General features: G+C 38.8%; 1 protein-coding gene across 1 annotated transcript; it reads right to left on the reverse strand.

The window, feature by feature from the left end:
- On the reverse strand, positions 6,802-7,974 carry LOC109226143 (uncharacterized mitochondrial protein AtMg00810-like). The gene has a single exon (XM_019390942.1). The coding sequence runs from the start codon at positions 7,972-7,974 to the stop codon at positions 6,802-6,804; it is 1,173 nt and encodes a 390-aa protein (XP_019246487.1).

The raw sequence follows: 10,834 nt of genomic DNA on the forward strand, positions 1-10,834 counted from the left end.
AGGCTAAGCAAATATCCAACTCCCTTTCTAGCTCCCTGTGGACATTGACCCCGATACCACTATTGGGTAAAAGTATTAGCGCTCACTCTTCCTAAGGTTGAGTCCGCTGCGATCAATTTGCCACTTGGCTAGCTTGCCGGTGGGCATGGGCTTCTGAAAGATGTACTTCAGAGGATCCATCCTTGATATGAGGTACGTGGTATAGGCACAGAAGTAATGTCTCAGCTTCTGAGCTACCCAAGTCAAAGCACAGCAGGTGCGTTCCAAAAGATAATAGCGGGCCTCGTACGGAGTGAACTTCTTGCTGAGATAATAAATGGCTTGTTCCTTTCTCCCCGTTTCATCATGCTGCGCCAAAATGCAGCCGAAAGCTCCGTCTAACACTACAAGGTAGAGTAATAAGGGTCTACCTGGCTCGGGCGGCACTAAGACTGGTGGTGTTGACAGGTACTCCTTGATTTTGTCGAAGGCCTTTTGGCAGTCATCGGTCCATTTGGTAGCGGCGTCCTTCTTTAACATTTTAAAGATTGGCTCACAGATAACCGTAGACTGTGCTATAAATCGGCTGATGTAGTTCAGCTTCCCAGGAAACTCATCACATCTTTCTTGTTCTATGGCGGTGGTAATTCTTGAATGGCTTTGACCTTCAATGGATCCAATTCTATTCCTCGGCGGCTCACAATAAACCCAAGCAACTTCCCAGCAGGAACCCCAAATGCACACTTTGTAGGGTTTAGTTTTAGTTTGTACCTTCGCAGTCTATTGAAAAACTTCCTCAGATCTTCTATGTGGTCAGTGGCCTTCTTGGATTTGATGATAACGTCATCCACATACACCTCTATCTCCATATGTATCATATCATGGAAAATGGTTGTCATGGCCCTTATGTAGGTGGCCCCTGCATTCTTCAAGCCGAATGACATCATCTTGTTACGATACACTCCCCACGGCGTAATGAAAGCCGTTTTCTCAGCATCTTCTCATCCATCCAGATCTGATGATAACCAGCGAAGAAATCCACGGATGATTGTAGCTCATGCTTGGCGCAATTGTCGATCAGGATGTGTATATTCGGCAAAGGAAAGTCGTCTTTTGGACTGGCCCGGTTGAGATCCTGGTAGTCGACACAGACTCTGACCTTCCCATCCTTCTTTGGTACTGGCACAATGTTGGCTAACCATGTCGGGTACTCAACCACCTTGAGAACCTTAGCTTTGATCTGCTTGGTGACTTCTTCTTTGATTCTCAGACTCATATCAGGCTTGAACTTTCTGAGCTTTTGCTTTACCGGTGGACACATTGGATCGGTTGGCAGTTTGTGAGCCATAATAGACGTACTCAGACCGGTCATGTAGACGTACTCAGACCGGTCATGTCATCATACGACTAGGCGAATATGTCCTCATACTCCTTTAGAAACTCTGTGTATTCTTTCTTTTCTGATGGCGATAGATGAATGCTGATCCGTGTTTCCTTGACGTTTTCTGAATTTCCCAGGTTAATAATCTCGGTCTCGTCCAGGTTGGACATAGGTCTGTTCTCAAAGTTCTCAACTTCTTTGACAATCTCATCAGGTATGTCATCTTCTTCTGAATCAATATCCGTTTGTTGCGTTGTCTCATTGCATGTCACAGTCATTGGTTCATCAAGATAAGTAATAGTAGTGCTGTATTGGTAAAGTAAGGAGGAAAATGATAGAAATAAATATTAATTCGTAAGAAAAATCAAACATGCTTTTGATAAATTGAATAATTATTTCGAACATTGAAGATCTTATTGCGGAAATTGAAAAATGCGAAAAGAAAATCATTTAGTAAAGACAATGGATAATGCTTGTTTTAGCCTTGCTACCCCGAGGCTCGTCGGGCTCTGGTTGTCCTGATGGTCCAGTTCTTGAGATGTGCCCCTCTGGATCTTGTGAAGTAAGATGATGATGCTAGAGTGCACGAACTAACCTTTTGGGGAGGGGAATAAAAAAAATAAAAACAAAAATAAAACAAAGTCAGTAAGGATTATAAAAAGTATTGCAATATTTAAACACATAGTGCGGGAATGTAAAGCGTGTCCTAATTTGGGGAACCTCTTTTGTGCCCGAGGTAGGCCTAGCGACAAATTGATTTGGAGAACTTAGAATGCTAAATGCCTCATTTTATTGATAAAAGATAGGCGAATCCCAAAACGACATTAGATAAGCAAGAAATAAAAGTCACTAATGACCATTGGCCTTATTACATTCATAAAGCGAAAAAGGTAAACTCCTATCTATTTGACTTCCTGTCTGAGTTATGTAATTAATCACTTCAATGCCAATGTTTCAAAGCTTTTCTCATAACTGAGTGTGTCAGAGTTCCCTAAGGACCTCGAGGGATCCCGGGCAGTGCTCACACCCAGATTTGCATAACCAAACAGAATGAGTGCAGTGTGGAAGGGCCAACCCTTGTGTGTCTGAGATCAGAGGGAGCTCAAGGGTCCCAGGGCAAGGCTCACACAAGAGGGGCAGAACCTAGATTCTAAGAGTATAGTGGAAGTGCAGAACATATTTTGAAAAGGATTCATCAAAACTGGGTTGGAAATAGTAGGTGGTAAGGGTGATTCGAAAACAATTGTAGTAGTGAAACTCAAACTACACAGAATCAGTAGCCATTCAAAGGGGCAAGGGATTGTGGGGATACATTGCATGACCCCAGCAGGGGGTCTGGTTTGGTCATGCACAGCAATAGCTGATGCTGGCATGGCCACAAACCATCCAAAGGAACACATATAAGGGATATGGGGGTTTGGGATTCATAAGGTAGCAAGTACACGACAAGTGACTGACAGAGTACACATATAGGAAAGCATTAATTTAAAAGGGGAAGGGAACATATCACAGCATGCTAGTAGTGTAACTTGACTGCAGAAACATAAGCAGAAGTAGACAAGAATGAGAAACTGAAGCAACTTAAAGAAGCATGTTGTTGTTGAGACTTAAAAAAATTAACTAGGACATACCAGTAGAGAAGCAAAGTGCAGAAAGGTGAAGCAAGCAAGATTCCACAGTCTAGCCTTGGCTTTCAACCGGCTAGACAAAGCAATAGCACAAGGTAGTAGTAAAGAAAGAGAGAGTTTTTCGAGTGTAAGTGTGTGTTCTGGACTTAAAATTGTCCGTCTGTTTAAAAGAAGAGAGGGTAGGGTATTTATAGTTTTGAAAACGTGTGAAGAATAAGGTAATAAGTAAAGTTTCAACACAAACATGAAAACAATCACAATCAGATTCAATTAACATAAGTGATTCCTTTTAATTAAGGAATCACTGCTTAACGGATACTAACATGTTTAATTAAGGAAAGAAATCAGTTTGGGGACAGATTGATTATTGCCATATAAGGGGGCAGTAAAAGTATGAAAAAAAAATGACTGAGTCTAAGTACAAAAATATGCTTAATTTTGGGAAAAGATTCAAGGTAAAACATCACAGTAATTAATGGAAGGGAATCAATCAACTTAAACAAACGAATAAAATTAGGGTTCATAAGAAAACCTTTTGCAATCAGTAGCAACATTGAGGGGGTCAGAATCAATCAAGAAAGGATCATGATTCTACACCTCAGCCTATAAATTGCAAGGAATGAACAGGCATGCAGGGTCAAACATATCGACAAAAGAAGCAACATAAACATACAGTAGCAGTTGGGGTAAGCTAGGGTTCAGTAGTAAAAGAGACCTATTCGAAGCACGGTAGTCAAGTAGGTCAAGCAGTCACATAGAATCAAAAGTGAAGAAGAACATAGTAATAGGTAAGAGAGTCAGAAACAAGTAAAGGTCTCACGGTAACAAGTGAGGAAAACCTTTTAAGAAATTAGGGTTTCAACAATAGTCGAGTTTAAAAGATGGTAAGACCTCAGAATCAGATAAGTCAAACAAGACAAAAAGATTCAACCGCAAAGAACTTAATCGAACCAAACCTGCGTATAAAATAAACCAAGAGAGTTTCAGAAGCCCAAGTAGAGCCAAAACACTTAGGGCTTTTAGCATTGATGAACCAAGTAGCAGCAAACATGGACAAACATAGTAAAAATCATAAAAACACACTGAAAATCGGAGAAAAGTTTAGGAAACCCTAATCGTTAGAAAAAATGGAGAGTCATTTTGACAGAAAAATCGAAGAACCTTCGAGAAGCTCTTAAGAAGTTCGTAATAAGCACAGATCTAAGATAGATCTGAAAGAAAAATTGAACAGCTCTTAGAGCTAGGGTTTCAAAGAACCCAGAGAAAGTGAGAAAGGCATTAAAAGATATCGATCTAGCCGGAAGAGTCAAGGATCTAACTTGAACAACCATGGATGGCCGGAGAAAGACCAGAGATCGAAGTCGAGCAAGGACTGGATCAGATCTCTTCGAGATTTGTCCATGGAATCATGAAAATATGTAGCCAGCAGACATAGGAGACGAGTACACGTCTCAAAATGCCATGGGAGACCATGGATTAGGTGGGGATTGAGGTGGATTAGGATGGAAGTGGTGGCGGCGGCTAGGGTTTATGTGAGGCTGCAGAGAGAATTGAGAGAAGAGGGATTCAAGGGCGGCGTTTGGTGGAAAATGAATTAGGGTAAGGGGTCGTTTAGGTTTATTTTAGGAATGGTGAACATTTAGATCAACGGCCTAGATTAAAAGGGTAGGTGGGGAATCCAGGTTTGGGTTGGTTTAAATTGGGTTGGGGTCGGGTTTAATTGAAATTGAGCAGGGAAATTGGGTCTGATTTGGGGTTAATTTTAGGCTAAAATTTAAAGACAAATGGGCTGTTATTTAAATATCCAATTTTCCCTCTTTTGAATTATAAAAAATTGTAAATGAATTTCTGAGAATAAATTGAAAGCACTAAAATGATTCACAGCATGTAAATAACAATTTAAAAATATAGGGCTTAATTTTATGAATATAAAACACAATTAAATCGTAAAAAGGCTAATATTGCAATTATATGCAATTAGCTTTAAAAAATACTAAATAAAATTGTAAAAATATGCAAAAATTACCTTAGCCATATTTTGGAATAAATATAAAGATCCAATAAATGAATCATCAAAAATAATAATTTTGGACATAATTATTGGGATTTTATGGATGAAAAAAGGAAATAAATCGATTTAAACCTTTAAAAATTATGAAAAAATAATAAAACATTTGGACATACCTATATATGCATATATAAGTTATTTTGAAGGTATTTTTCATATTGAAAAAATGTACAGGGAAAAATTGGGTGTCAACACTCTCTTGCTATTTCACTTACTGTTCATCAAAGTTGTTTTATCGTTTGTTATTCCTATCTTCATACCTCGAGACTGTCACAGGTTGAGGTCGAGGTTTAGCTTAAATACTGGTTTGATTTACTTTATTCTTTAACTTATCTATTTAATTCCATGTTTATCAATTGACATTGAATTAAATCACATATCCTTAAAACCACAATACAAGTTTAATTGTTAGTCGAATTTTAGGGTAAACAAGCTCCATAATCTGTTGTTACCGTGGCAATTATTTTTCTACGTCTATAAGTACAAAAACCTTCCCTTTACTTCTTATTTTTCAATCCTTGGAATACTGTTCTTACCGAAATTTGCAAATTTTTTAAAGTCTTATGTAGTTTCATCTGTAATTTTTGCTTAGTAGATAGAAATTATTCAACATTAAAGCCATGGAATCCCAGAACCACAACCTTCTATGAACTACTATCCCTGCTTCACAAAGTCCCGGTACCACCGTGAGGCGTACCACCATATTTTGCGAGTTCTAGAAGAGGAAAAAATATACTAGTATTGACCATCCAGAGTCTCCGGATAGGTGACCAAGTATCCGAAAAATCTGCAATCTCCGAATAAGATGATCAGCAGATCAACAGCTGCTGAAATATCCGAGAATCGATGATAATTCTTTGGCATTAATTCTTTACCAGTTGCATATCATTCAAGCGTAATGTACAAGCTGGCTAAATAATGTTCGTAATGGACAAGCCCAATTCTAGGGTACAGTTACACTTGCTTTGTAATATAAATACTCTCAAGTTTCCTCATTTATACCCAATTCCGATTCAAATACAAAAAACTCTAAGAACACTTACTATTATGTTCATTACGCACCAGTCTTGTTCATCAACTTCCTTCTAGTCAAGGATAATTGAATGAGAATCATATCTCTTTTACTTTCTTATCATTTCAATGCTTATCCTTACATTCATCTCTTCTGTTTATCCATTTTTTAATCGAATCGATTGCATGTGTCCTAATTTTACAAATTTAATTTCTTTAGGCTAATAATTAAGTTTTAGGTTAAACACGTACAAGAATTATAACCACGTATCAGAAATAGCATGAGATAGGTAATTGTAAATATAAATGAAATGCCTGTAGGAGCGTAAAGATACCCATTACTATATTGGGAAATCTCAAACAACCTATTTAGTTACGTATAATTGTACAGATTAATTAAAGATAATCATTTTTCGAAGAACCATAAAGAATGAAAAGATTTTAGAAAGTACAATAGCACTATGATTAATGATATGTAATCCTAATTATCAGTTAGATGAGGTGAAATATAATTATAATCTTTATCGAACTGATCCCACTATAATATAATAGCTTCTTATTATATATGGTGAACATCTATATATAAAAAAAAAAAAAAAAAAAAAAAAAAAAAAAAAAAAAAAAAAAAAAAAAAAAAAAAAGTCAGAAGCAGAACCGAAAGAGAAATTTAAGAAAAGAAACAAAAGGAAAGTCATCATACTCTATTATTACCAATATTATCTGAAGTGTGTAGTCTAACATCCCCTCAAGCTGGAGTGCGGAATTTGCACGACTCCAAGCTTGGTTCGGTGCGACTGAAACTGAAATTTAGACAGGGGTTTTGTCAATATATCAGCAACCTGAGACATGGAAGGAATGAACTTTGTCACCATAGCTCCTTGGACAACTTTTTCCCGGACAAAGTGATAATCAAGTTCAACATGTTTGGTGCGAGCATGTAAGACTGGATTAGGCCTGAGATGTAATGCACTGATGTTGTCAGTAAACAATACTGGAGGCTGAGATAGAGAGATGCCAATGTCCTTCAAAATGTAGGTAACCCACGTAACTTCAGCAGCAAGAGAGGCCAAGGACCTGTATTCAGCTTCGGCGCTGGATTTTGCAACTGTGTTTTGCTTTCTAGAGGACCAAGATATGCAATTCGATCCTAGAAAAACACATAGACCTGATGTGGACCTGCGAGAAAGTGGGCAGCCAGCCCAATCTGCATCCGAAAACCCAACTAGATTTAGAGAAGATTGAGCAGAGATGCGTAATCCAAGCTGAGAAGTTCCTGCGATGTAATGAAGGACTCGTTTAACTCCAGACCAATGAACTTCAGTTGGACTTTGCATAAACTGGCAAAGAAGATTTACTGAATGAGAAATTTCGGGCCTGGTAAGGGTGAGGTATTGGAGAGCTCCGACAATGCTCCTATATTCAGATGCATCGACTAAGGCACCAGTAGGGTCATGTAAAGCATGCTTCTGAGATAGAGGAGTATTCAAAGGTCTAGCAGCGAGCACATTGGTCCTTTGAAGAATATCCAAGGCATATTTATGTTGACTAAGAAAAAGCCCATCTTTGGTTAGGGTAGCCTTAATTCCAAGAAAGTAATGTAAATCTCCCATATCCTTCATTGCAAACTTGGAACTGATCAGCTGGATGAGGATATTAATCAGTGAGGAATGGTTGCTTGTGAGGATGATATCATCGACGTACAAAAGAAGCAGAAGGGTGCCCTTTGAAGAGTGCAACACAAACAGTGAGGGGTCTGCTTTGCTACAAGAGAAGCCAAGATGTAAAAGGAAAGAACTAAACTTATGAAACCATGCCTTCGGCGCTTGTTTGAGTCCATAAAGAGCTTTCTTTAGCCGACAAACATGGTGTGGAAAAATTAGATCTTTAAACCCCGGGGGCTGCTCCATGAACCCAATTTCCTTTAAGTCTCCATGTAAAAAAGCATTTTTCACATCGAGTTGTCAAATGGGCCAATTGAGAGTAGTTGCAATGGACAAAACAATGCGGACAGTCGTTGCCTTTATCACCGGACTGAACGTATCTTCAAAATCGACTCCTTCGATTTGATTATAACCTTTAGCAACAAGTCGCGCTTTGAGACGTTCCACAGACCCATCTGCTTTTAGTTTGGTCTTTAACACCCATTTGGACCCAATAACGTTCATGTGCGGCTGACGAGGAACTAGAACCCATGTTTCATTTTTGCGCAAGGCTTGAAGCTCCTCATGCATAGCTGATACTCAGTAAGGTCGAGACAATGCAGCTTTGATGGTATTTGGTTCTTTTGTGTCTAGCATCGTGGTCGCTGTAAGAACTTCAAAGGTAGGATTCTGTATTAAACTAGTTTTTGCTCGTGTGAGCATATGATGGGTATTTGATGGGCTTTGGGGTCGAGATGGTGGCATAGGTTCGGGATGAGAATTAACTTGTGAATTTGTGGTACAAGGCATGGGAGGTAAGTCAACAAAAAGTTCTATATATACCTGGTGTATTTGAGATGTCAAGGTGTGATGAATTGGATGATGAGGCAGTGGAATGGCTAGTTGAAGTGGACGAAAATGAACCTGTACTTTGTGGAGAAATTGGAGCTAAAGCCAATGGACTTTGTTCTTGTTGATTTGAATGAGTTGGAACATCCAAGTGCTCAGTTGTACAAGCAGGCAAAGTTTTGAATAATGATGGCAAAGCAAATACACCCAGTTGAGGTTGTTCATCGTTCACATTCTCCTCAAAAGAGGATGGAGCAGCAACTGAGTTAAAGAACTCTCGGAAAGTGGTAAAATGCAATGAACCAGAGTCTGCACTCAAATCAGTAGTAGGAGATTGATATTAGGCTATATAGAAGACATTTACACCTTAATATTACCATGCTTTATTGTTGTTTTATAGGCGAATTGATAACAAAATGCTCTAATTTGTGTTCTTTTGCTTCGCAAGGAATAATCCAAGTTAGGAAGCACTACGGAGTATTCTGGAGTCAATAATGTGATGAAAACGTCCAATCAAGAAGCACCCGAGCATAAAGAAGCAAAAATTGGACTGAGGTGAAATCCACCGCGATCGCGGTGGGACCGCGGTAGGACCGCGGCAGTCCACAAACGCAGGCAGAATAGTTGGCCTTCATCGCGGTCGCGCCGCGGTCGTGCCGCGGCCGCGGTGAACTGTGCAGATGCCAGAAAATTTGGTGACTAAAGTGTAACTCGGGAAAAACTTATTCCAAGCCCTTATAATCTTTAGAAGCTCGCCCAAGATTAAAAAAAAAAAAAAAAAAAGCTTGTTTTTAGACTAATTTGGAGGCAAGAACAAGTGTGAGAAGATCAACCAAACATTAGAGTTTTTCTATCTCCTTTTAATTCTTGCAATTACACATTATGATCAACTTTGTAGTTTTATCTTGTTTTGTTATGAGTAGCTAAACAATTGATCTAGGGTTGATGGAACCAATTGTTGGTTGAAGTTTTGACTCAACTTGTTATAATCGAACCGGAATTATTATATGATTGTTCAACTACGTTTTGTATGGTGATTAATTGAATGGGCTCTTGATTAATCGTGTCTAATTGCCTTATATTGCTTGAGAAAGAATATTAGGTTAGACTGCTGTTGAACAACACCACTTTTGGGTAATTGAAGAGATTCATTACTTGAATTTAAAAGTGGGTTTAGAGATAACGAAACTTTGGTGGAATAATATAGAGTTGCACATATTGTCAGCTAGAGTAGTTCGAGAGAATGCTCTAGTAAATTATTGTGTTTGATCGAGAGATAATTACGATAACCCATAACTCATAATATTCATAGAGTATTACGGCGAGATTATAGCAAAAGAGTTAAGACCTAAACTAGCAATTGGGGAAATCAATGCCCTAGACCTTTTTACCATTGAATTATCTTCAGTTTAGCATATTGTTATTTTTGATATCATTTGAAGTAGTTAAACAAAAACCCAAGATTGATTGATAAAAATCTTGTATCGGGAAATTGGTTGAGTTGATAATAGCATTGCTAAAGAGTTGCAATAGATAGGTTAGTTCCCTGAGGATTCGACTCCAGACTTAAAACAGGATTATATTTGCAAAGACCGCTTTGTCTTTTAGAAGGCATAGTTGGGCGTGATCAAATTTTGGCGCCTGAATTAACGGTGTTATTTATTACAACTTAGAAGAAGTGTTAGAATTATTAGTTTAGATCAATTTTCGAAGGTGTTAAACAATCTTTTCATTGAAATTCTCACGTTTGAACTCTTGTGGAATTCAGGTGTATGCCTAGAAATTCTTCGAGGACTGGAGAACTACTTGAAGGACTCTCAGACCCCGAGAAAACATTCAGGGCATTGAACCGTGCTAACAAGAGGATCCAATAATCACAACAACCACACCAGCTTGAAATTGACATGGGTGACATAGAGAACGTCAACGGAAACATCGGGGCTGAGCCAGCTGCCCCAAATGTCAGAGCAATGGCACCTCTTGTGCCAGAAGCTGCACTTTATGATTGGGCACAGCCAACAGCTGACAACCTGGCTACTGCCATAGTTGTGCCCCCAATTCAAGCAGAGACATTCCAGATCACCAACAACATGCTGCATCTTCTGCAGAATAAGAGATTGTTCTCCGGGTCACACATTGAAGACCCTCAGCAACACTTGAAAAATTTTCTGTCGATTTGTGTGACCCAAAGGCAGCCTAATGTGACTCTGGAAGCTATCAAGCTATTATTATTCCCATTCTCTGTAACTGGGGAAACTCCATTGTCACCTGGGAGGAA

The sequence above is a fragment of the Nicotiana attenuata genome, chromosome 5 (assembly GCF_001879085.1).
Source record: "Nicotiana attenuata strain UT chromosome 5, NIATTr2, whole genome shotgun sequence".
Taxonomy (NCBI): Eukaryota; Viridiplantae; Streptophyta; class Magnoliopsida; order Solanales; family Solanaceae; genus Nicotiana; species Nicotiana attenuata.

Coding starts and splice junctions, on each gene's coding strand:
- LOC109226143 (XM_019390942.1), bottom strand. CDS start 7,974: ATGGAGCAGCCCCCGGGGTTTAAAGATCTAATTTTTCCACACCATGTT.